Source organism: Centroberyx affinis, unplaced genomic scaffold (genome assembly GCF_046629955.1).
Source record: "Centroberyx affinis isolate AG114_WGS23_722 - 3 ecotype Tasmania unplaced genomic scaffold, CSIRO-AGI_Caff_v1 ptg001814l_1, whole genome shotgun sequence".
NCBI classification, from domain to species: Eukaryota; Metazoa; Chordata; class Actinopteri; order Beryciformes; family Berycidae; genus Centroberyx; species Centroberyx affinis.
The window spans coordinates 327,501-354,907 of record NW_027280200.1 but is presented as its reverse complement, the minus strand read 5'-3'; the positions used below and the strand labels follow the sequence as shown (position 1 = coordinate 354,907).

The following is a 27,407-nucleotide window of genomic DNA, read 5'->3' as shown; positions in this document are numbered from 1 at the left end:
GAGAACTTTCATTTCAAGAATACCATTTATTCGTAAGTTTTTTCTTAGGAAGAAACATAAGAAGAAAGTTAATAAAATATATAAGAACTGTTTTTGAGAATAGCATTTTTTCCTATTTTCCTATTTTTTTTCTTAAGACTAAAGTTAAGAAAAAAATGGCACTTGAGAAGATTTTTTTTCTTATGAGGGTTTTGTGAATCCGACCCCTGGTGGCTTGGTGGTCTAAAACATGTACCATGTAAATGCGACATCCTAGGTTTGAATCCGGTTCAGGACCTTTGTCGCATGTCATTCCTCTCTCTCTCTCCCAGTCTTTCCTGGCTGTCTCTACTTTGAACTATCAAATAAAAGGTGAAATCTAAAAACAACAGCAGCAGCAGCAGCTCACCTGACGGCCCTGATGACGGCCTTGAGCGGGGCGGACAGGTCCTCCACGGTCACGTCGCAGTGGCAGCCTCTCTCGTCGAAGGAATCCTCCGTGGCCATGCCTGCGTCCACTGGGAGAGAGACAGATCGCCGCTCCATCAATAAATGTAGCCCGTGCAAAATCGTTTCCAGTCTTAAAACGCATAAAACACATTCTGCACAGCCGGCCTTGACAGAAATCTCCAAGAATGTTTCAAACTGATACTCTTTTGGCTTTAAATGGGTGAGGATTTATGCCCGGCTTGGATGGGATCTTTAGGAATTGGCAGCGTTTTGCCAGCTCAGCTATGTAGGTGAGAGAAGAGGGTATATATATCCTTAACACTGTCAATTATTATGAGAGAGGGAGAAACCGACAGAGAGACAGACATGGAAATAGGAGAAAGAGCGGCAGAGAGAGAGAGAAGGAAAGAGAGTGAACGAGATACTGTATATACGAGGTTATAAAACGTGTTCGGATAAATGACATAGGGGAATAAGAGGAGAAACAGAGGTGCTATTAAAAACACACAGCAATTTCATCTATTACTATAGGATAGGAGTTTCTAGGCAATGTGGGTAAAGAAAATGAGTGCACAACCTATACACACACACACACACACACACACACAATTTTAGGAATATATGCTCATAAAAATAAATTCATGCTCCCTAGAAAGCAGAAAAAAGGAAAATATGTTCAAATTGAGATTTTTCATAGATCATTGCCCCAAAACATCTGAAGAGTTAATTTCTAAAACACTATATTTAGATTTGGGAGTGAATGATATTCATCATCTTGTATCTATAAAATATAGATACAATATAAGTGTGTAGTTACCCACTATTTCTTAAAAAGTACCATCATGTTTTAAAATTTTCTGCTATCAATTATTTTGTACAAGTAGGTGTAACGTTTTGGGACAAAACTCTTCATATGTACTCATTGTAATAAATATCATAGCATAGCCCTCTACACACACACACACACACACACACACACACACACAGGACAGGGTTGAAAGGGGTCAAAGGTCAGTTGGGGTTTTTGGTGGCCATATTGGAAGAGGTCATACAAGCAACGCCAATTGGATTAACGCACACAGTACAGGTATACAGTACAGGCATGTTTACACACACACACACACACACACACATACACACACAGACACACACACACACACACGCCCCAGCCCGCTCACCATCGGGCGCCGCGGTGCGGGTCTGGCTCTTCAGCCTGAGCGACGGCCTGAACCGGGTTCGGTCGTTGAAGCTCCAGCTCTTCTGCACCTTGGCCGGGCTCCCGCCCGTCATCTCGGCCCCGCCCACCACCTCGTTGCCGGGGGAACAGCGCTGGCGGTCGTTGACGGACGTCTGCCGGCTCTTCATGCTCTGACCGCGAGGGCTCGCCATCCGGACGCGCTCCTTAAAACTCAACTTCTGACTGGAGAGAGGGAGGGAGGGAGAGAGAGAGAGAGAGAGAGAGAGGGAGAGAGAGTAGGAGAGGAAGGATGGGGTTGATAGAGAGACACACACAAAGAAGCAGAAAGAGAGAGAGGGGGCGATAGAAAGAGAGGGATATCACAGAAGGAAAGAGAGTGGTAAACAGAGAGAGGAGAGACAAGGAGAGAGAGGAAAGTGGGGGAGAGAGAGTGTAGGACGGAGTTGATAAAAAGGAGGGAGAGGGAAAAAAAAGGAGAGGGTAAGAGAAAGAGTGGGTAAGAGAGTGGGATGAGGTTGACAGAGAGACAAAGGGGCAAAGAGAGTGGCGGATGGGAGAGAGTGGGAGAGAGTGGGAGAGAGAGGGAGAGAAAGAGGTAGAGAGAGGGAGATGGAAGTGAAGAGAGAGGGAAAGTGTAGGACAGAGTAAGGAAAAGAGACACACCCAGAGAAGTAGAGAGAGAGAGTGGGAGGGAGAGAGATAGAGGGATAGACAGAGTGGAGAAAGATGGAAAAAGAGGAGATACAGAGTGAGACAACAGGAGAGAGAGAGAGAGAGAGAGAGAGAGAGAGAGGGAGAGAGGGTGGGGTGGGGTGGGGTGGGGAGAGGAAAAGAGACACACAGAGAGAAGTAGAGGGGGGAGAGAAAGAGGGAGAAAGTGAGAGAAATAGTTGGGGAGAGAGTGAGAGAGAGAGAGAGAGAGAGAGAGAGAGAGAGAGAGAGAGAGAGACAAAGAGGTAGAGAGAGGAAAAGAGACACACAGAGAGAAGTAGAGAGAGAGAGAGGGTGGGAGGGAGAGAGAGGGATAGACAGAGTGGAGAAAGATGGAAAAAGAGGAGATACAGAGTGAGACAAAGGGAGAGAAAATGGGAAAGAGAGAGGGGGGGGGATAGAGAGACAAAAGGAGAGAGAGTGGAAGAGGTAGAGAGAAAGAGGGAGAGAGAAAGAGGGAGAGAAAGTGAGAGAAATAGTTGGGGGAGAGAGTGTAGGATGGAGTTGCCAGAGAGACAGACAGAAGAAGAGAAAGAGAGAGAATGTGGCACAGGTCGGGGTTGACAGAGACACACAGACAGAGACAGGAGAGAGAGAGAGAGAGAGAGAGAGAGAGAAAGAGAGAGAGAGAGAGAGAGAAAAGGGACGCTGTCAGCACCTATTTCCCCTCGGAGAGTGACAAGAGTTCAGAGCGCAGACACTGGGCAGCGCTCCGTCTTCTCCTTCAGCCCAAACATCATCCATCCAACTGACATGCCCAAAACACCCAGAACAAAGCCAGTCCGCCCGCCAAGCCACCAAAACAAACTCTCATTGTTGCATCCTGACCTGCTGTAGCCCCTCGTTGCTCCGCTGATGACCTGCAGTACGCCGGCCACATAAATTATTCACGTGGCACTTTTCAACACTGAAGTTAGAGTGATTTTTAAAGGTGCTACGTGTGGCATTTTAACATCAATAAATCATTGGCACGTTGATTTTGAGACATTCGTATGATTACCGTTAACAAACAAGACCATCGCCTAGAGCAGTGGTTCTCAACCTTTTTCATATCAAGGACCCCTAATTTAATCCACATTTGGGCCACGGACCCCCCATTTGATAAGATTTTGTCTCTCTGACCCAAATCTGAGAATATTTTTATTGTTAGATATGATTTTGTCCAGAATTCCATGACTATCTGTATTGTAGGGTTAGGAGAGATAACAGTGAAAGCATGATCGAAACAGTCATTCTTCTATATTCTCTAACTGTGTTAACTTCTTATAAATGAAATAATGGTGAAGTTTAACAATTCACCAATTTGCTGGGGACCCCCTGGAACCCCCTGGAACCCCCTCAAGGACCCCTGGTGGTCCCCGGACCCCACCTTGAGAACCACTGGCCTAGAGCACTGGTTCCCAACCTGGGGGTCCCGACCCCCACTAGTGGTCGCCAAAGCTTGACGGGGGGTCGCAAGGCCTTCTTGGTTTTAAGGGGTGTAAGAAAACTTAAAAATATATATATGTATACAGTTTAAGTTTAGATGTTTTTTTTTAAGATATAAACGAGGATAAGGGCGCGGTGAAGACATGAACACAAGCTATATTCACTCTCTGCTAAACAGCCTCGTCCTGCATTAGAAAAGTACACAATTAAAACAACCAAAGAGCTAAGAGAACAACGGCCGAGTGTCAGGGAGAAGAAAACACTGAATATGTCCGAAATAAGCATAATAAGTATGTATGATAGTTAAAAATAAATAATACAGAGAATTGTATAAAACGTTCCTAAAAAAATCAGGAAAACTAATCTCTGATGCAATATTCACATAATCTGCTCAATATTCATCCAAATTGCTTGTTTTACACAATCTTCTTGCAGTTATTGTGTTCACGATTTGGGTTAATTGTACAGTTATCAGTTGTTCTGTGCTGATTATCAGTGTTGTTATGCATTGAATACAATATGAAATATCCATAAAATATGTCACTTCGTCAGGGGTCGTCTGTTTACTCAGTGATAGAATAGGGGTCCCTTAAGGAAAAAGGTTGGGAAGCACTGGCCTAGAGGATTGTCAGCCTCTATCAGCCTCTACTCTGCATCCTCCATTGTTTCTCCACCTGGTGGATTTGGAGGGAAATCTGCTGGATCGCTTTACGGCACAAAACAGGAAGAGGGCGCTGTTCTTCCAGAGCAAACAGAGCTAAAATGGGGGTAGCAACAGGTAGTTTATGGGAAATGTGGTCTTAATTTGGAGTAACACTAACAATACCACTGGAGTGAGATAGAGGCTACCATGGTCTCATCTGTTTACGGTAATATCACAATTAATTTCACGATTGATATATTGATATATAATGATATACTGATGTTTAATAATACTACAGAATAGCATCTTTAACTTTTAAATATCTATCTATCTATCTATCTATCTATCTATCTATGACTGTTATTTTGTCAATTTAAAGGACTGACACATAACAGCAGCCACTTTAGAAGAGTGCTGGAGAAAAAAAACCCCTCTATAAACATCCATTTGACTTTGTGTCATTTTGTGGTTAAGATCTTTGCTAACCTCTAAGGGAATGGGGGAGATGCAGAAAAGCCTATGCGACCTATGGGAAACTTGCTGTAGTAAACTATTATGTTGCCATGGCAAATAGACCAGCATGCAGTGCAGCAGACCAATCAGAGATGCAGGGTTCCTACACATTCTCCATGCCAAAATTTCCATACTTTTTCCAGACCTCTGTGTCTTGCCTGGATTTCCGTTTTTTAAATTGGATTGAATTGCTTTAACACACTTCTCGCCGTGTGAAAAGACAGTGGATATACAGCTACATAGAATGTGTAGTCTTGTGTATCTGGACTGACAGTGTTTTCCCACATTTTTCCATAATTTCTGTGCATACTGCGTAATGCAGATGGGCAACACTCCTACAGTAGCAACAGGCAACAAAGTGAGACACAGGGTTAAAAATCTATCCAACTGTTTCCTGACAAGAAGAAATTAAAGCAACAATGCTGAGGCAACTACTTGGCCGGAGTTGCCCCATCAGAATGGCCAAACTGCCCTCCCTGTGTGTCATTGTAACGTGTCCAAAATTTTGGTGGGGCAAGCACATTATTTACAATTAGGGTTTGGAGGATTACTTTTAAATTGTATTCTATTACAGATCTGCAAAAAAGGGAAATTCGACTCAAAATCAAATGTGTTTTAACTCTAATCAGATTACTTTAAGCTACTTTTGGATTACTTCCTTAAATGGATGGATGGCCATGCATTTGTTTATGGGACAGCACAGAAAGGGGTCAAAGGTCAGAGGCGTTGTTGGAGGCCATATTGGAAGAAGTCATAGAAGAGAAATATAACAAAGGCCATTGGGTTGATCTGGAAAGTGGAAAGTAGCCAAGAGTCTGCAGGTTTCCATTCCAACCAAACACACCAGCTGATTAACACACTTCAGTCAGACAGAGGGGGAATAGGCTGATCAAAAATCAGCTGCAGCAGTGTTTGGTTGGAGTGAAATCCTGCATACTCTTGGGTTTCTTTGGCTCATGGCTTCCCACCAATAGTCAAGGAGGAACTAGATATTATTAGCAACCACTACATAGTACATTCTGCATCTACTGGGTCCTGCAACTATTCTCCTGCTCTACTGAAACAGACACTGTAGCCTGCTCTTTCCTAAATGCTGTGGATGGAGCTGAATAGGAGTCTCTATAACACTCAACTCTAACCTTTCAAACTACTGCTTTCCAGACCTTTCTAATCCTAAAAATAGATGAAAATTAAAATTTTTGGAACAGTGCAGCACTAATGCAGAGAACATATAGGAACATGTGGAACCGCTACAATGGCCACATCTGTATATGGAAATGTGCAAAACTATACGATATATGGGATATGAATGAATGGATGTTGTTGGGGGATGTTTTCAGGTAACCTGGATCCAGGCTCATGGATTGCTTATTTTGTTTTCATTCATGTTCACTGATTGGTCATGTAGCCATTTGTGGAACTGGCTGCTTTCCTGAATTCATCATTCACGTGTCAAAAAAACAGTGAAATGGGAAAGGGTTTCCAAAGTGGCACAGGATATAATCAAAATAAAGGGACTGGAAGCACCATCAAAATATTCATTAAAGCTTAAAAAGTGCATAAATTAACAACAGCGCATAATTGCCAGAGGAAGAGCACTGCGGCTGTTTACAGCCTATATGTTCACCTGTTCATTATGCACTGTTCTTCATTTATGCGCTTTTGAAGCTTTAATAAATATTCTGACGTTGCATAAGTAAGGTGCTTCCAATCCCTTTATTTTGATTTTATCCTAAATTCATCATCACTCGGACAAATGATCCATCAAACATCCTCACCGAGATTGTTCCTAACCAATCACAGTAGCAAGGAGGTGTTTCAATCACACGGACATCCACTCATCTCCCATTCCATGAATCCGGAAATTCAAATGTTCAGTGGTTGTTAATGAGGAATATGAGTGAAAAAACAGATATTCATGTGGCTGGATCCAGACTAGATTCCATGGATGATGGGTAGATTTTAGGGATGAGCAGGGACACATAGGGATTAAAAAAGTTTAAAGGGGAATTTCATCTTTTATTTTCTCTGTTATTTAATGTTTTGAGTTTTATTTTAGTCCTATCTTACTGAGTTGCCCTTCTGAACCCCCCCCCCACCAGATATTTTCCTAAAATTTACCAATAGTTTTTTATGAGTTTTGAATGATAAATTGCAAGGACAGAGAAAAATGCAAACCCATGAGACCTATGTATTATTTTTGTCATAATTATAGAGGCTCAACAAGGGTTTAGGAAGTTGACAGCTCAGATTTTGCAATCTTGGGTTAAGCAATTCAATGATGATAGGATTGCATTTCCCTTGATCTTGTGACTTGTAACTCAAAACTGTTCAAAATATTAAACTTGTCTGTCTACTTTTGCGGAATAACATGATCCTAAAAAAGTCAGTTTCAGTGGAATTCCCCTTTAGTCTCTAACAGGGTAACAGGGCCTCAGTCACATTCAACAAGCAACAGGCAGCAGTAATCTTCTCAGACAAAGTCCTTGGGGGGGAGAAGAGGAGTTGAGGAAGGAGGTAAAGTTTATTTTCTGAGTTTTCTCCTCCTCCTCCTCCTCCATGCTGTTAGTCAGTCATTCCCACAGGTCATCGGACTGAGGGCGGGGCAGAGCGGATGCTGGGTTTGCAGGTACCTCCTAAATTTCCGAGCGGTATACCTTCGGAAGAGCCTCCTATTACTTAGACCCTTACTAGAGCGAAGGAGGGATGGGTGGGTGGAGGAGTGGAGGGGCAGGGAGAGATAGAGGAGGAAGGAGGTTAACACAGGAGTTCAGCAGAGGAGGGAGGAGAGAAATCCTCTGCCGTCCATGTTGATGCACAGTAAACACAAACAGTAAAGGGGAGGGACATTTTGGAGAAGGATGGAAGGGGCTGAACAGGGATGTAGTGGAGCACAACCAGTGGTGGAAGAAGTACTGAGATCTTTTACTTCAGTAAAAGTATCAATACAACAATGTAAAGATACTCCATTACAAGTAAAAATCCTGCATTCAAAATCTTACTTAAGTAAAAATACATAAGTACTGGCAGCAAAATGTACTTAGAGTATCAAAGTAAACGTACTCATTATGCAAACTGTCCCCATTTAGAAAGTTATATTTTTCATAAATTATTGGAATATTAATACTGATTTATTGACATACATGTACATGTAAGCAGCATTTTAAAGTTGTCAACGTGAAGCTAATCTTAACAATTTAGCTATACTTTTGGGTAGTCTAATCTATAACAATACTATTTTATAGTTATTTTATAAAGATGATCAAATGTTTTAAATATAAAATATTGATCTGAAAAGTAACTAGTAACTATAGCTGTGAAATAAATGTAGTAGTATAAGTAGTATAAGGAGTATAAGTACAAAGTAGCATAAAATGGAAATACTCAAGTAAAGTACCTCAAAATTGTACTTAAGTAGAGTACTTGAGTAAATGTACTTAGTTACTTTCCACCACTGAGCACAACACACCTAAACTCACTTTACCCACATGACTCTGTGATGTAAATTCATAGCACTCGTCATAGTGAAACAGCTTCAAACTGGTGTGAGTTATATAAGGATAGGCTCTTTTAAAGCATAACTCCAGCCATTTCATATTGGTGGTTGTGATGATCACAGACTGGAGGTCATAGTTTACCCACCTGTTTACATCACTGGGGTTGAAGCAAACTATGGCTTGTGCACCAGCAGGTACTCACTCACACACACACACACACACACACACACACACACACACACACACACACACACAGACATACATGCACACCAGAGGTGGGGACTCAAGTCACTTGGGTTCCGGTGACTTGGGACTTGACTTTGACTTGTACTTGTAAGGTTTCTAAATTCTTGACAAAAGATCTTGTGTTTGTGTAAATGACTTTGATTGAAAGTGATGAGTTTTCTTCTACCAGACCACTGGATTTAAATTCTGTTTTCTGAATTTGTATGGAATGATTGAATTTATTGAAGCTGAAACTGATTATAGAAATGAAACTCGTGATGCTCTTACCAAGTTTTTATCCTATTAAAACCATATTGCATTGAAAAGTCCTAGATATTTAGTTTTCTTTAAGATATTAAATTGATACGGGACATTTAGACTTGAGACTTGACTTGAGACTTGACATAAATGACTTGGACTTGACTTGGACTTAACTCGGTAATCTACATTTAGACTTGGGACTTGACTTGAGACTTGACATAAATGACTTGGACTTGACTTGGACTTAACTTGGTGTTCTACATTTAGACTTGAGACTTGACTTGAGACTTGACATAAATGACTTGGACTTGACTGGGACTTGACTCGGTAATCTACATTTAGACTTGGGACTTGACTTGAGACTTGTGCCTCAAGACTTGACACTGACTTGGGACTCGAGCAAAGTTGACTCGGACACACCTCTGATGCACACACACACACACACACACAGAATCCCTCCTCCCTCCTGGACATATGCACAAATACACACACAAAATATCCCCCCAAACACACACACACACACACACACACACACACACACACACACACACACACACTCCCCTTCCCATGCCGTACACACACATAAACTCCCAGTTAAGCCCCTGTTATCCCTCATTTCATGTTGCCTCTCATTACCAATATCCAGCTCACACACTCCCAGCATGATGCCTGCTGTAACACTTTGCGGTGCGTCTAATGTTTACTGCTGGTGGTGTTTACAAGTCTGCTTAGACGAAAACCACCGGCACTTTACCGCGGCACCTACCGCCGCCGAGAAAACCACTAATAACACAGAGCGGCGTGTGTTCCTGTCGCGGAGGGAACATCCAATTATACAGAAAAATTGGTGCCATAAACAACGTGTAAAGCTAGTCATAATTATGATTTCACAAGTGCAAATTGGTTAAGCCGCAGCAAAAGTTCCTAAGAAAGGAAAGCATAATTAAACACAGCGCTGTTAGAGAGTTTGAAGGATTTCTGAGGGATGAATGTTAGCTGTGGATGCGCTGAGGCTTAATTAAATGTAGTTTTGTGTGGGGATGAGAAGCACATTTGTGTGTGTGTGTGTGTGACTGAGTGTACACATTTGTTTCTGTATATGTGTGCATGTGTGTGTGTGTGTGTGTGTGTGTGTGTGTGTGTGTGTGTGTAGCCGTCTTAAATCTAAATGCCTGAAAAGCTGCTGGCACAACATAAGTCCCCCAAATGTTGCCAAAGAAGCACTGTACTGTAAAAACAGTAACATTCTAGTATAATTAAACTCACAAATCTCTCTCTCTCTCTCTCTCTCTCTCGCTCTCTCTCTATAACTCGCCCCCTTTCTCTCTCTCTCTCTCCTTCACTCTTTTGCTCTCTTTCTCTCTCCTCTCCCTTTCCTGCTCTTTTTCTGCTTCTCTCTCTCTCCTAGACTTGTGTTTGATGAGTTATATAAATACCATCCCAATGGAAAAAGTGCGTCATGGTACAGACATGGTACAGACTCCTGTCTTTGCAGGCGCACGCACGCGCACACACACACACACACACACACACACACACACGCACACTCACACACTCATCCTAATTCAGCAAAGACAGAAACGATTCGCTCTGCCCTGCCTGAGAGTCAAGTGCAGAGAGACAAAAAGTAGAGAAATGAGGAAGAGACTGAGTTGGGTGAGATAGATTCAGAGATGGAGAGGGAAAGAAAGGGTGGAGAGTGAAGAAGGAATAGAAAAGTAAAGAATAGAAAAAGAAAGAGGGAAAGACATTACGTCGGCAGGAGGAAAGTTGATTTTGTACGGGTAAAATTATACTTTGTCTTGTAGTATTTTAATTGTCTGATGTAGCTACACATCTGTCTGTCTCTATCTCTAATTCTCTTCATATCTCTCTCTTCCTCTCTGTCTCAAACCAACACAATACTAGCACATACAGTATATCTTGGATACTTAAATTGTTGGTTCTTACACATTACTGTATAAGTCATCATACGCACATTATAATTCACATCATATCTGCATCAGAAAACGTCATAATGCACTATAATGCATCATGAATCTGGGGGTGAGCTGGTTATGAGACTGTGATATGTTTACCACCGGGGACTATATATTTATGACGAATGTATGAAGACTTATGACCAACAGTTCAAATTCAGATTAGTTCTTCATTGTTCTTTCCGTGCTAATGTGTGTGAGATGTATAAACGATTATTTTGGCTAACTGTGGAGGCTAAATTAAAATCTAGTCTTCTGTTATTCATGCAAACTGTCATCTGGAATAATACACCACACTTCTTTTGTGAAAAACTAGTATATACTGGTTTTTGTCATGGGTATATGACACGTGAAGTGAGTACTGGTCATCTGGTAGTACCTAGTCCACGAACAAATTGTATGATGAGAACTGTTCTTTATTGAGGCTCTTCTGCCTGGAATATGCTCCCCACCAGTCCCCAAGTCACTAAAACAAAAATTGATGAATCTCAACTAGCTGTTATTGCGTTGTTGCTGTTTTGGAACCTTTTTGTTTGTTTTTATTTTTTATTTTTTGGTGCCGTGTGTTTGTGACAATTTTGCTTTTGTTTCCATTAAAGGTTACTGCTATTTATTGTCTTATGTGTAGAGCCGTTTCGTTTATTTTCTGATCTTTATATTTGGCTTATATGGCTTTTTTTTGTTGATACTGTGTGATTTCAAATTGTCTTTTTATTGTTGTTGTTTTTGTGTGGACCACAGGAAGACTAGCGACCACTTTGTTGAAGCTAATGGGGATCCGAATAAAGAATAAAGATTATGCTCTCTGAATTCAAGTCAATTGTTACCAAAATGGCAAATAAACTTTAACCTGAGACCCTTGTTTACGTATCAGAATACACCAACCTTGTTATTCCCTCCTGTCCTTCCACTGTAAACGCTGTTTTCTCTGAGCTGCCCAGGATCGTCTTGCAGTGTTTTGCTGCTGGTAGCTAATTATCCATTTACATCCATTTACGTCCATTATCCATCAGTTTTGAATGTTTTTCTTTTGTCTAAACCTTTTTATCCCTGTTACAAGATGATTTTCATCTTACCTGGCCGTTCTGTTAAGAGCTCATAACATTAATATTCATATGAGCCATTTGGTGGACATTTTTATCCAAAGCGCCTCACAGTACCAAGCCTGCCTATGTTCTCTTGTATAGGTGGCTCCAGAAGGGTGAATAAGGGTTCACTCAATCAATCAGTCAGTCAACCAATCAATCCACCAAGCCACCAACCAATAAACCAACCAATAAACCAAATAATCAATCAATCAATCAATCAATCAATCAATCAATCAATCAACCAACTGACCAGCCAACCAACCAATCAACAGATGTGCCCACAACCTTTTCATTGTAACCTCTGTTTCATACACCGACCATTCACAGCACAGACCTTATACTTCAAACTTCAAACAAAAGCTATATCAATTTTGCCAAAAAAACAAAACATTATAACCTTAAGTTTATATGTAATGTGTAAAATTGTAATTGTAAAAAGTACCACAATTATTAGTTTTCCTTTTCGTACAAGCAAGCAATCAGGGTAGAGGTCACTTTGTAATGGAGGATTTCTGATATTGAAACAAAACATCAAGTCTGTAATTTCATTATAAATGCATCACGTGTGTGTGTGTGTAGGAGGGAGGGGGTGGGGGTGGGGGTGGGGGGGGGGTGGGGGTATTGAGAGTCGTACAAACCTGTAAGTAGTCTCTCCCTGTTCTTTCCTTCAAGGGTTAGTGGGATGTGGGATGAAGAGGAGGAGACAAAGGGAGAGAAATCAGTATTCAGTGGGTTAAAATAGCATTATAGACGTTTCCACTAATGGATATGGGAGGCGTCGAGCCAACAGACGGTGAGAAGCAGGTAACTTCAGGTCAATAAAGTGGATTGTTTCAGAAAAGCACAAGTTTCCAAGCACATGCAAGCTATGGCCATGCACACTGAGGCCAGAACAAAGCGTTGGCTGGCAGAAAGGCATGGGAAGGAGAAAGGTGTTGGTTTGATTTCTTATACATTTGTGTGTGTCTGAAAGCAGGGGTGGCAGTCTAATATTTCCACTGTTGCTCTTGTGTACTCGCCATTCATTTAGAAGAACACAGCACATGTTAAGCTCTGAACTCATATAAAGGCTTATCAGTGGAGACACATGGTGTGAATTCTAATGCAAAACTTTAAGTTGTCCATGTGTCTTGGCGCCAAATTCCTGTACATTTATTGTATTTGTGGATGAAAGTGATTCTTATTCTTATTCTTTCTTATTGTTCAAAGCTGGCAAAGTGTCCAGAGTACATTGTTACTGACAATAGGAAATTCCATAGCAACTGGTAACTGGAAAATACTGGACTATAATGATGCAACAACCATTTTGACGTTGAATAGACGACGGCCTGTGGGACCTAACATATATTTCTGAAATCAGTTCAAAACAGTCTGCAAAGCTGTTTTAATAATAACAGCAACACAATAACATACAATAACTTTACTGTGCCATAATATCATATTGTGAAAATTTTGTGTTTGTTTGTGCTGACGCTGAACTTGGATTTTCGCCGATAAACACTGACAATGTTTACATGCTAATAATGTGATTATGGCCAATAATAAGAGTAAGGCTTACTCTTACTCCAATGAAGATATTTACATGACTCGGCAATTCCTTTAAATCCTGTTTACACGCTACCTGTGGTTATTTGATTATTTGCAGAACTGTGGGTATAGTTTCTAAATCCGTCCCGCCACTTTATACTTCTATTGTCCTGACATCAGTAAATTCTACCACAACAACTACGCTGTTCTCCCATTTCATATCTGTTGCTGCCATTTTTATCGGCCTATTCCAGTTGCAAAATGGGTTGCCTGTCTTGCCACCACGTCTGTGGATGCGGATAAGGAGCGACGTGTGACGTGACGTGATGTCCTACATGCGCAACTCGGTCACATTGGAACAAATGCGATGAAGGTGTACACCAGACCTGTCAACTCTCCCGTGTTTCCCAGGTTTCTCCCATATTTTCACCCCCTCTCCCACTGTGCTCCCGTTTGGTAATTTTCCCCATAAATCTCCCGTATTTCCCTTTCTTATTTTTACAGTTATACAGAATCCTAATTGGCCCAATCAAGTTGTTTTGGTTAGATCCATAGACTATTTAACTTGGGAGACTATTTTCCCATTCCTGACCATTAGTATGTTGGGAAACATCCATTTGTTGGACTAGTTAACCCAATCCTTTTTGCTCTTAGATTACAGCATGGCAGGCAGTAAAGGCACCTGGTCATTAGATCTCTGGAACCGAGAGATGAAACCCCTTTCATAATGTAAAAATTATGGTCGGGTGGGGGTCCCGGAAAATCTCCCTTATTTTCAAAGCCCAACGTTGACAGGTATGGTGTACACATGCCTTTATAATGCAATTAAAATCGCAGTTCTCCACATATCTTACTGCGATTACTCCAACTATGATCATAATCGCATTAACATTATCAGAGTCTAGTGTTTACATGGCTCCACCTTACTGGCACTACTGCCTTAATTGCATCATAATTGGATTATTGGTGTGCATGTAAACCCATTGAAAAAACGCTCCAAATGAATCACCACTAACAGTTGTTCAAAAGCATCAATTCACGAGGGCTGCAACTAACGATTATTTTCATTGTCGATTAATCTGTCGATTATTTTCTCGATTAATCAATTAGTTGTTTGATCTATAAAATGTCAGAAAATTGTTTCCCAAAGCCCAAGATGACGTCCTCAAATGTCTTGTTTTGTCCACAACCCAAAGATATTCAGTTTACTGTCATAGAGGAGTAAAGAAACCAGAAAATATTCACATTTAAGAAGCTGGAATCAGAGAATTTTGACTTATTTTTCTTAAAAAATTACTCAAACCGATTAATCGATTATCAAAATAGTTAGCAATTAATTTAATAGTTGACAACTAATCGATTAATCGTTGCAGCTCTACAATTCACATCAACGAGACCCCAACAATTTGCATCAATGTGCCCTTCAGCAAGGCACCTAACTACTCTAACTGCTCAGATGAAGCTGCTCAGTGTCCAACAGCAGCAGTAGACTGTGAATGTGTGAAACTGTATGAATGTGAAGAAGGCGTTGGCTGATAAAGAGCATGCATGCTAAGAAACACTTCCCTGGTTGGGAAAAAAAAAAAGTAATAAGAACACACATACGGTTATAAAAGAATGGTTACAAAGCTGTGATAGTACATGGCGGGAAAACGGAAAAAAAAGTTGAAGCTACACCAGCGAGGACGTGCAGACGCCAGTGGAGGAGGAGGAGGAGGAGAGGTGAGGAAGAGGAGGAGGGCTGAGCAGCAGCGGCCATGTTTGTAAGTCTGTAAGTTGTTACCTACTTGGCGGGGCTGCAGGTATGCAACGCCTTCAAATGAGGCTTCCAGGTAGCAATGGAAACCGAGTTCTCATCAGCAGCATAACTACGCCAGACACACTACGTGCAGAGTCGACAGAATAAATAAAATAAAATGATGAAAAAAAAAAAGAAAAGAAAAAAGGAATGGGGTAGTGTAGGGGGGAAAAAAAACAAAACAAAAACAAGGCGAGGGAGGAATGTAAATGTTGGGAAGTGAAAGAGGGAAGGTGAGGGAGGAAAAAAAAAAGAAAAAGCTGATTAGTATTTCAGGTGGGGTTGGTGCATCGTGGGTGGAGGGAGGGAGGGAGGGAGGAGGGGTGGAAGGATGGGGTGGCGGTGGGTGGTGGGTGGTGTTGGGTGGGGGGCTGGGGGTGGTGGTGGGGTGGGGGGGATACATGCCTGAGGGGGGGGAGGGCGCTTTGGTAGTGGTGCCATGTGGCTCTGAGGTAGGGACGGGCGCCGTCGGTGGAGTACAGACGCCAAGCCGCCTGGGTGGGGGAGGGAGCAGAGATGGACAGGACACACACATTTACACACACACACACACACATACACACACACACACACACGACACAGACGCAGAAGGGCAATGGCACAAACATGGTGAGGAAAAAGGGATTGTGTATTTATTAGGGATGGGACGATATATCGAAATTGAATATATCGCAATACAAAGATGTGACGATACGTATCGTGGGGCAGAAAAATTAATCATGATATTGGCTATTCTGCTGTAGTAATCATCACAATTTCACAAAAAGCCAATGCCATTGCTAGAAAGTTTGTGGTTCAGAAATAAACGTAATTCTGTCATACTTTCTTGTCATTGGACTTTTATTTATTACATCATATCGTGGTTGTATTGTGAACCCCATCGCGCATTGAATCGTATCGTGATATAAGCATATCGTCCCATCCCTAGTGTTTATATATGAACATGTAACATAGAAGGCTCTCAGATGATGTAACACACGCTCTGGCGGCCATATTGGAGGTCCTCGGCTCTTGGGAAACAGCTGAATGCATCTCTAAACATACAACTTGTACATGTGAACAGAACTGATGACACATTTATTTCTGCACTGTTTTTGACTGAGAAGTGATAATTTTGCCTACATCTGATCAATTTTGTGTTTAGATAATGTCAGCTTGTTAGCCAGCTAACCATAGTATCTGGTCAGCTAGCCATCACTGTCTGGTAAACACATCTGATTAGCACAACAACTAACGTATCTAGTAGAAGCTAGCATTTGTAGTGCATAGAAATTACATGTTAACATTAACATTGGTTGCTTTGCTAAATTAGCCTGTCAGCCAGGGATGGATTAGTGAACGGGCCAACCGGGCACAGGCCCAGGGGCCCAAGAGCTCAGGGGGCCCCTAAGCCAGAGCCTGATACATGATGATGCTGTCACTAACTTTACATTTACTGCCCTGCCCTTATATCAACACCAAAGCCCCAAAATTTGCCCTATAATAACCTAAACATTTGTTTTGAAGGTGTCACCATGGCACAGTGTGTCACAGTGAGTGTTCCCCTCAGTTTATCTATAGCAGTAAATTTAGTATATTTAGCAGTAAAGCTCTGCATTATTGTCCAAAGGCCTCGTAATGTAAAGTCATCGTTTAGAAGACCCCAAAATGTTGTTTTCCACTCCTGATCTGTCAGAATAGGGCCCACTGACTCATATACCATGCAGCTACTGTTTGGCCATACAGTAGATTTTGGGACATTGCAGGCAGTCAAAGGCATTTTGCACTTTAAAATATGTTTTTATGGCCTAGAATAATATGTGTTTGCAACTTGTATTTCCTTTGTAATTAATTGACTCTCCCATAAGTGTAATAAAAAAAAAGATAAAAGGCATAGTAATATTATACACGCAATGAGGGCATTCAGTTGTTAGAAGTGACTTAAACTTATTAACAAAATTATATTCAGATAAGTGTTTTTCTAACATGCTGTTGGCTTTGACTGTGTAAATCCTGAGCTGAGATTCAGGTGATATTGTGCGATTGCCTCTGCGTATACGTGCCTGTACTTGTAACCTATGCTGTCAGCTAGCTAACTAACAGTTTGTTCAGGCTAACTGAGCTGACTCTTCTCAAGAAAGACAAGACAGTTTACTGTGTCACAGTAACCTAAATTTGGAAACAACATAAGACAGTTCATTTTTATTTATAACATTACTGAATTACCTACACCCACACCACACAGGTAGCCTATCTCTCTATTTCTAGCCTGGTTGCTATAATTATTTGCCACAGTCAGTTCTCCACTGAATCTCCATGATGGTGCCAGGCGTGGTTACAAAACACACACTCTGTACAGACAGGGTAGGAAAGTAATTGCTGGTACATTGTGTCTGACAGTTGGATTTGGAGGTCCATCCTAATACTGTCTGCTGGTAAAAAAGTTAGAACTTTTTCAGCTGGTGAATTTTGGAATTTGCCAGCGACAGAAGTAGTTTCCTGCCCTGGATACAGACACACACACACACACACACACACACACACACACACACACACACACACACACACACAGTGTTTGAAGCATGCAGAGTGGTGTTGGATGGGGGAGTGGAGTGACGGAGAGCATAGTAATGTCGTCAACATATTTAACACATCAAGGCTGCATCCAAGTTTCCTTCTACCTGTTGAGGAAAATGTTATAAAGTTGGCAGATTAAAGACAGAGACCAGGTGCTTCATACAAAAGGCAATGAAACAACACACACTGGATTAATTACTCCCGTAGTGTTGTATTCAGAAACATTTGGGCCCCAACTGCTCTTTGTCAAGCATAAAAATTGATAAGCAGCGATAAAAGGAAGGACAGACTGTCCACTGAACAGCCGGACAAAAAGATCATTAAAATTCATTCATTATTCATTCATAGGTATATCAATCAAGATAATTTCCATAAACTCTGGGAGTTTTTTATGGTTGTGTAAAACTGAAGACAAGCTGTGAAACTTCCCTAACCCCTCGATTCTTCTTTGTGCGCTGAATGTGTTTAATTTATTTCAATAGAAAGAATCCATTACCGCAGGATCATTATGTTGCAGATGCATTGTGTTGCATTGCAAGCTTTGTATGCTTTGGATTTATTACACTAATGTACTGACTGTGAATGTGTAAACTAAACAGAAAGTCATTTTACCCCATTGTTTGCCAGTTCTCTGATACTTTCATGATAAACATTAAGCATAAATATTTAATCAGAGAGTAAATGTTGCTATGAAAATGTATGTTGTGATGCTACAATCGATAACAATGCCTGGTTAGTTTCATCACAATATATTTGAGCCACAGGATCTTTGTGTGGACTGATAAGAGTTAGCAGGAGCATAAATGCATTATGGATCAAGTTGCAGTTTTAGTTGACCGACAGTTAAGTGAAATTGCATTTGCTAATAACTCTCAGCATGCATTTAAACAAACTTGAAGTACCAGATGGGTGGGATTCACCCTATATAACAGTACAATGAGTACCAGAAACATTAGAAAAACACAGGAAAGTATTTGAATATCAATTTAGTTTACTTTTTCGTCAGTGACATCTTACCTGACACCATCTGGACTGGCTTCATGCAGTAAGCCCCACCCATCTGGTACTCCAAATGGTTTAAAACAAACAATTATTATTCCAAAGTAGGATTTGACCCTGCTTTTCTACATTTACCTAATATGTTTTAAGACGTAGAAAGTAAGGAATGTATGATATTTAGTGAATGTCGGCAGGCTGTTCAGTGAGCAGAATGTCGTCTTCAGTCTCCAGCACAGCGCCGGTTATGAAGACAAGCAGAAAATACAAAGCAGAGAAGAAGAAGAGACGAGAAAATGAAAGAATTATATGACCTTTATATGATGGAAAATCTCTAAAAATAGGAGGAGGATCATAAACTGGACTTGAAGTGAAACACACACACACACACACACACACGCGCAGCAGATATTTATGGCGCATTAGAGAGTAATGCTGCTGGTCTTGTCTATTAGAATGAGCGACGGTGTGGAGGGGCGTCTGCCCAGGGAAACATCGCCATGGAAACGGCTCGTAAATCCCAGCAGTGCGTGTTGCTGTTGGACCTGAGAGAGGACAGCGAGTCTCACACACCGTTAGTCATCATCAGCTGCACACAGTGACGGTCCAGGGATGGGTAAAACACACACACACACACACACACACACACACACACAGTACACACGTGCACACACACACACACACATAGAAACAATAGAAATATAGACACACACACTTTGATAGGGAGGGAGATGGACAAAAACACACATAGAAACAGACAAACACTCTGATAAGGGGAATAATGGTCAAAACACACACACACAGTACACACACACACACACACACATTCATTGACATGGGTAGAAAGTGTCAAAATACATACTGAGTGGACACACACACACACACTTACACACACACACACACACACAAAGTTTAGCACATGAAAGAAGAGAAGGTTGACAGTATTCATGGAGGTCCTCAGCTGCTGCAAAAAGAGATGAGGTGTGTGTGTATCTGTGTGTGTGTGTGTGTGTGTGTGTGTGTGTGTGTGTGTGTCTACCTGGATGAGGCTGGCAGCTGGGTTCCTCCTCTTCTCAAAGTGCTTCTGTCTATGCTGCTCCTGCACCTTCAGGGCAAAACCTGACCCGAGGATGCCCTACACACACACACACACACACACACACACACACACACACACACACAGAACGCACAATAATCCTCCAAGGTCAGAATAACTTTTGGTCCTTACTTATATTAGCATCAAGGCATAAATATAGTCAGTGGCAGTTATAGAGTAGGTGTAAGTTATAATGTGTGTGTAAGTGTGTGTGTGTGTGTGTGTGTGTGTGTGTGTGTGTGTGTGAGAGAGACTCACAGCTGGCAGGGCGAAGAAGGAGATCCCCAGCAGAGCGAAGCCGGCTGACAGCAAACGGCCCGTCCAAGTCTGGGGGGTCTTGTCGCCGTAGCCGATGGTTGTCAGGGTGATCTGGAGGTCAAAGGTCAACACCCAGGAAGTCAGGAGTTTACAGGTTAGGATCACACAACTAGCATTGATATAGATAGCAACACATGCGCCTGTTATTTTCCTACCAAGATGGCCGTGTGGTGATGTAACAGAATACTATGAATATATAATTTGTCTCTTCCATCCCTGTAGTACTTGGACCCACAGAGAATATTGAGTCATGCTGAGTCAGCTGTGGGTTGAAACAGAGAGCTCCGCTGCCTCTTACTGCAACAATGAGTCCAAACTGTTTGTCAAAATATCTCCAGAAAAGCCGTCTGTGGCTCCACAGGGGAGTTGAGAGGAAACGGAAAACTACATGAGTTAAAATTAGCTCTGCACACTTTCATTAATCAGGAAATCGCAGAACTATTTTTTCTTTGCCGCAGCACAGACCGCTGTGGGGTGAAAGGTCGTTACTGGCGGAGTGATCTAGTTTTGGACGGTCAGGTCAGATCGTAAACAGTAGAGTTCGGTAGAAGACGATCCACTGAGTGGAAACGGTGCGGCTCTGCTGTGGATAGAAATACGTTGGCCGGTCTTGTTTTCACAGACTGGAGTTTTTGGAGATATTTTGACTCAGCAAGAAGCAACGCAGCTCGCTGTGTCAACCAACTCTGAGTCTGGAGTCAATATTCTCTGTGGGTCCAAGTGCTACAGGGATGACAGAGACAAATTATACATAGGTCCAAAATCACCAAGCTTATCGGTAACACTTTACAATAAGGGTCACTAAGTTATGGGTTAGTTAATGCTTAATAAGCATTAACTAACCCTTAATTAACAGTTAACTAATGTGTAATTTACTAATGTAATTTACTAACATTATTTAATAGTCATCTTTATAAACTATTAAATAATGTATAAATTAATACCTTAGTTAACATGAACACCATTAGTAAATGATTACCAGACACATTAGTTAACTGTTAATTAAGGGTTAGTTAATGCTTATTAAGCATTAACTAACCCTTAACTTAGTGACCCTTATTGTAAATTATTGTAAATTATTGTAAAACCCTTATTGTAAAAGCTTATCTTTTAAAGCTGCAGGCAATTTTGCGCAATGGCAGCTCTGAATGAGGTAACTGTTTGAAATGAAGACTTCCCGAAAATCATGTCAGTACTGCTCAGTGAAGACATGGCTAGAACAGAAGAAGCTTTCTCTGTCGACTTACCCCGGATAAATAAAGTTAAACAAAAAATGACGTGTTTCTGACGTTGGCTCACACAATCCTGCAAAGCTGTGTATTAGTATGTTAATAAAAAAATAGAACCTACTCATTAAACTCTTAATGGAATGCTTGGAATGTGCGACTCAAACTCACACTCAGCTTCAGAGGTTTTTATGAACAAATGTCACTCGCAAGCTGGTTGAATTTCTAGCAGTTGTGTCCATTACCTTATTCCTGGTACTTCTGCCTGCCACTGAGCAGATTGGAGTTTTAATTATACAAACATTTCTCGGAGGCAGAACTGCTCTGGAGGCAGAAATAATCTGATTGGGTGAGTTACACCTCAGGAAGCACAGTTTTTCTGGCTCAGTAACATTAGACTGAAGCCCAGTGAAAAAGACAAGAGGTAAGAGAGGAGGAAGCTAATATTAGCCTGCTGACCTTCCAAGATCGTGAATGGATAAAACAAGAAGTCCAGAACAACGTAGCCCAAAAACATCTAAACTGTCGGCATTTTCCAAGTCGATTTGTTTTGTTTATGGAAATCACAGAATAAAAGCTGACACAGGTTTAAAGACAAAGTATTAAGGAAAAGTCATGGAAGGAGGAGGATAGTGCATTTACAGGTATGGTGAAAAGAAAATCAGCAAGTTGAAAGCCTATTTGTGAACAGTAAAAAAAAGTATAAATTCAGTATAAATTCAGCCAGATTTTCTTTGTCAGACTTATACACCAGAAAAATGTTAGTGGCTGAACTTCAGCTTTAAAAACAAAAAAAAACGAAAAACGCGCTAACAAGACAACAAAGGATCCAAGGTGACACTCTCCTCGTATGAATATTAAAAAGCCCCCCTTTTTTTCCCCAAAGAGCATCTCTCCTCTATTATTTTTGAAGCTTCTTCTCGACACTTTGTTCTTTGAGACACTCTTTGTGCCCTTCAGAAAGAAAGATGCTCCACAGCGACAGAGAGTGGGAACGCTCTGTCTCTGAGTGCCATTCCCACGTCTAGCGGCCTCGTCGCGCCCGACAGCGGGAGAAAATTACATTTATTGATTGGCCATTTCTTGGTGTTTGTGTGTTGTCTGTTTCCAGGTGTTGAAGGTGTAATGGGGTTGCTAGATACAGGAGGAAACGGAGGGGTCCGGGCAGCCGAGTGTGACTTCAAAGCCCTGTCCTTTATTACACGTGTCATTAAGGTTACACTGAAACTGCAAATGGGAATATATCGCTGTTGTCAGGCAAAGAAAATGCACAAGTCTAATTTAGGTTATTTTTATGTTTGCAGTTGGAACTTAAGGATGTCACGGTCTTCTATGGGTTGGGAAATTTTTATGACACTTAAGCTAATGAAACCCTTTCAAAACCTATTGTATGATTTCCAGAGGTGGGAGGTAACAAAGTAAAAATACTTCATTACTGTACTTAAGTAGGATTTTCAAGTATCTGTACTTTACTCAAGTTTTTCTTTCACTGAAGACTTTTTTACTTTTACTCACTACATTTCAAAAGAAAAATCTGTACTTTCTACTCAGTACATTTTCAAAACAGAGTCGTTACTCTCGGGAAATCATCAGCTGATTTTCTAAAGAAAAATTATTTTGTGCATCAGACGGCTTCCATCCCCAAAGCAGCTGATCGAGAGCCAATTGTGATTGGCTGCTTGTTCAGCAAAGCGACACCACAATGGAAGGAAAGGGACAGAGAGAGAAGCAACACGAAGAAGAGAGCAGCAACAAGAGAGAGAATTAACGTTAGTGAATTCAACTGCTAGAATTAACGTTTGTGATTTGAGCTGCAGACTCTTTCTCATCTGGGATTCAGAGGAACGCTCAACAGAAAACCAGTTTAGAACATTAGAAATGACTTTTTTTAGAGACTTTTACTTTTATACTTTAAGTAAATTTAAGACCAGGTACTTTTATACTTTGACTTGAGTAAAGGATTTGAAATGGTACTTCAACTTCTACCAGAGTATATTTTTAGATGAGTATTTGCACTTTTACTTGAGTAGGGAATTTGTGTACTTCTACCACCTCTGATGATTTCAAATGTGCATGATGGTCAGATCGGTCCAGCAGCAACTCCACAAGATATTTTGTGATGAATTTACTTTTTTGGTGAACCCATTTTCCCTCAAACTTCCTCGTCTACTTCTACTTCAGTTAGTGATTTCCTACATTTCCCAGAATGACTTTCGACAAACCCCAAAGACGGGGGGTTCTCTGTGCTGTATACTTGTAGGTGGAGAGAGCAATAATGATAGCGCAGTAAGTCTCATTATATTTCACTAGTGACGACAGATCTTGCAAAGATGCAAGCTGTGGCTGCATTGCATTCTGGTCTCTCTCCTGCTCCTGTTGGTGGAGAAATTGGTCTCTCTCCTCTTCTACAATGGATTTCTCCCTGTATGATTGTTGAACGTCTCTTGGTGCAAAATGGCGGCTCTAGAAAGAAGCCCTCGCTCTTTGATTCTGAGGGACTGACACCAAAACCTGACGTTTACCGCTGATATTTTAGAAAAAAAATCTGCTATCAAACGCCATTGCAGCTGCACTGGAATCTCACTGTGATGTCACATCGTCTACGTTTGGCCACTAATCTGCAGGAATGAATAAAATACACCACCAAACAAACAAAATGGGCTCAGAAATGCAAGGTGAAAATGTCTGTAATAGCTTCATGAATACCATATTGCAGTGATTCTCAACCTTTTTCATATCAAGGACCCCTAATTTAGTCCACATTAGGGCCACGGACCCCAATTTGATGTTGTCTCTCGGACCCAAAACTGAGAATATTTTTATTGTTAGATATTATTTTGTTCAGAATTCCATGACTAGGTAGGTAGAGAGACAACAGTGCAACTATGATCAAAATAGTCATTCTTCTACATTCTCTAATTGTGTTAACTTCTTTTAAATTAAATAATGGTGAAGTTTAACAATTCATCAATTTGCTGGGGACCCCCTGGCACCCCCTCAAGGACCCCTGGTGGTCCCCGGACCCCACGTTGAGAACCACTGCCATATGGTATACTCTGTGAGTTAACTGAGTAAACTGAGAAAATTACTTTACACTTTATTTTCTGCCTCAGCAAAAGGATTGCTGGTACAGAAGTGGATAGTTGTGTGTATCATTTAGCAGGAGTTATGGTTGTTATTTTTGTTGATATAAAATCTAAACCTTAGTCATAACCTTTGACCTTTGACCTTTAAAAAACACACAAAAAGTATCGTATTTAAGAGTAAAAGGCAAGCGTCTGTGTTTTTTGTGTAAACAGCGTTTGTGGTGTACAACTGTCTGTGTGTTTGCTTGTGTGATTTGACATAAGTGTATGTTCACGTGCATCTGTGTGTGTGTGTGTGTGTGTGTGTGTGTGTGTGTGTGTGTGTGCGTGCTCACCGTGCCCCACCACAGAGCGTCGGCGTAGGTGGCGAACTCCTTGTTGAACTCTTTCTCCACCAGATAGACCAGGAAGGAGGAGAAGATCAGTACCAGGAACCCAATGTACCAAGCTGTCACCAGCTCCTGCAGGACACACACACACACACACACACACACACACACACACACACACACACACACACACACACACACACAGTGTTTGAAGCATGCAGAGTAGTGTTATGGTACATTTTATGGATAACAGGCAAATTCAATCTTTTTATTTAACCTTATTTAACCTTTTTTAGAATAAGTCTTAACTGCAGAAAAACACTCTTTGAAAATAATATTCACCATATTCTCGCTCTACAGCTACTAGTGCTGCTATTTTGCACACCCTCTTAATGCTATAATCCATACCTTTTCATACTTTAATACTAAACGGTTTATATGTTTCTGGTTTGTTTGTAATAAATAGAAGAAGAAGAACTGGGTAGTTAGCATGAGCAGCGATAGCCACCATGGCTGAACAGACAGAAAAAAGAGAAACTCAAACTGCATCAACAGAAAATCCAAGGAAAAAGACGTCACAGTACCGAAACAAGGAACTCGAGGATTAGCACTTTAAATAACTCAACCCCCAAATGAACGTTCAGACTTTGGACTACAGAAATGTCCTACCTTACTATGTGCATAAACTACAGATCCCAGCAGCTTCCAGGTTCCTCCCCTGCGGTCCATGCGCACCATGCGCAGGATCTGGAGGAAGCGAAGGCTACGCAGCGCTGAGGTGGCGAAGATGTTCCCCTGGCTACCAGCCGATACCACGGCAACAGAGGCGATGAGGACGATGATGTCTGGAGAGAGAGGGAGAGAGAGAGAGAGAGAGAGAGAGAGAGAGAGAGACTTAAAGGTCATGGGTAACACAATATTAGTAACAGGAACTGTGGTTGACTCCTCTACTTCTGGATCCATCCATCCATCACTTTCCAAACCAACCGTTCAATTCACTCCAATCTCCTCCCTCCCCTTTTCTATCTCTGTTAGTCTTCTTCTCTCACTCTCTCCACACACACTCCCCACAATCCCTCTCTTCTTCTTCTTCTTCTTCTTCTTCTTCGTTATTTCCCACCAGACAGACTCTCCTCCTCTCTGCTGGAGGAGTCAGGATCCTCCAGTTGGATGTGTTTTCATGCCCCTCATGACACCGGTTAACAAAATATCTGTGTGATAGTTGTGTCATCAGAGACAGAAGGTATCTCATTACTCGTGGAGGAGAGCAGGAGTGGAAAGAGGAGCGATGTATTTTGCCCAAGTATAGTAGAAACACTGTTACTTGAGTTACTGTAAATTGCAGAGGTCATTTCCAAAGCATCTTATATCCATGTTGAAAGAAAAAAAATAACATTCACTCTCTGAAATCAGTCTGTAAAAGTGTTATCGTTTCGTAAACCGAGGACTTATGTTACCTACCTGCTATAATGTACAGAGGCCCATCAACATAGCAGCTAGAGTATACTAGGATAATATTGTGCGTCTCTCAAATTCACAATCAAAGGTCTTCACTGTTTAGAAAAGTAACATAATCTCTAGTTTTATTGATTTTCAACTTTAGTTTTATTTGCTTTAAACTTGAGGTTTTTCCTTCCAGACTGACATTACAGCGGCTCGTCTTTCTCTTTGGGTTTGCAGGTAGAGAATCAACGGCTTAGAAATATGCAGGTGAAAAATGAAGCCTTCGGAAAGGATGGGCAGATATAATGAACATGTTTGGACTTGTGAATAGCTTAATGAATAAATCCTGCACCTAATTTTTATATTTCTCATTATTTAGGATGGACAGTCGATTAAATGCAGACAAAAAACCTTGGTGTGATTTCAAGAATGCAAGGCTGAGAATTAAGGTGATTTTTTAATGTCTGGGAAACTAAATATTTGAAGATACAAGGCTACAAGGCTTTCATCCGACATTGTGACACACACACACACACACACACACACACACTCTCACGCAGACTTACCTATGACACAGAACGGTTTCCTGGCGAAGCGGAGGCGGCCCTGCCAGCCTCGGTAGCGGCAGCAGCAGCCGGCGCTCCATATCCTGATGATGTACTCCAGACCAAACACCACGATCATCACAAACTCCTGCGGGACACACACACACACACACACACACACATATATATTTTATTCTTTTAATTTATTTATGCAAGAAATACAGAGACACAAGCAATACAAGCAATAGAGAGGGAATAGTCTTTGTTGTAGCAGCGTTTGCAGAACATAAAACACATGCACTCTCACAGAGAAATTGAAGTGCGCACACACACACACACACACACACACACACACACACACACACACACACACTGATTTTGGCAGCTTGTTCAAATAACTAGATAATAAAGTTTGGGTTCAAGATGTACAATATACTGTATATCTTGTAGCAAAGGATGGAAGTAACAAATTATATATACTATCATTGCTGTAGTTGTCAGTAATTTTACTTAAG

The 27,407-nt window shown here is 41.2% G+C and overlaps 1 protein-coding gene across 1 annotated transcript in view; it reads right to left on the bottom strand.

The window, feature by feature from the left end:
• Nucleotides 1-27,407, bottom strand: part of kcnq5a (potassium voltage-gated channel, KQT-like subfamily, member 5a) — a 127,520-nt gene that overhangs the window by 13,980 nt on the left and 86,133 nt on the right. The window contains exons 3-10 of the mRNA XM_071529615.1: nucleotides 26,914-27,040; nucleotides 25,574-25,749; nucleotides 24,911-25,036; nucleotides 20,204-20,314; nucleotides 19,889-19,984; nucleotides 15,703-15,791; nucleotides 1,608-1,849; nucleotides 389-497 (exon numbers count right to left, since the gene is read on the bottom strand). Of these exons, the coding sequence (XP_071385716.1) occupies nucleotides 389-497; nucleotides 1,608-1,849; nucleotides 15,703-15,791; nucleotides 19,889-19,984; nucleotides 20,204-20,314; nucleotides 24,911-25,036; nucleotides 25,574-25,749; nucleotides 26,914-27,040 (1,076 nt within the window). The remainder of the gene's footprint in view (nucleotides 1-388; nucleotides 498-1,607; nucleotides 1,850-15,702; nucleotides 15,792-19,888; nucleotides 19,985-20,203; nucleotides 20,315-24,910; nucleotides 25,037-25,573; nucleotides 25,750-26,913; nucleotides 27,041-27,407) is intronic.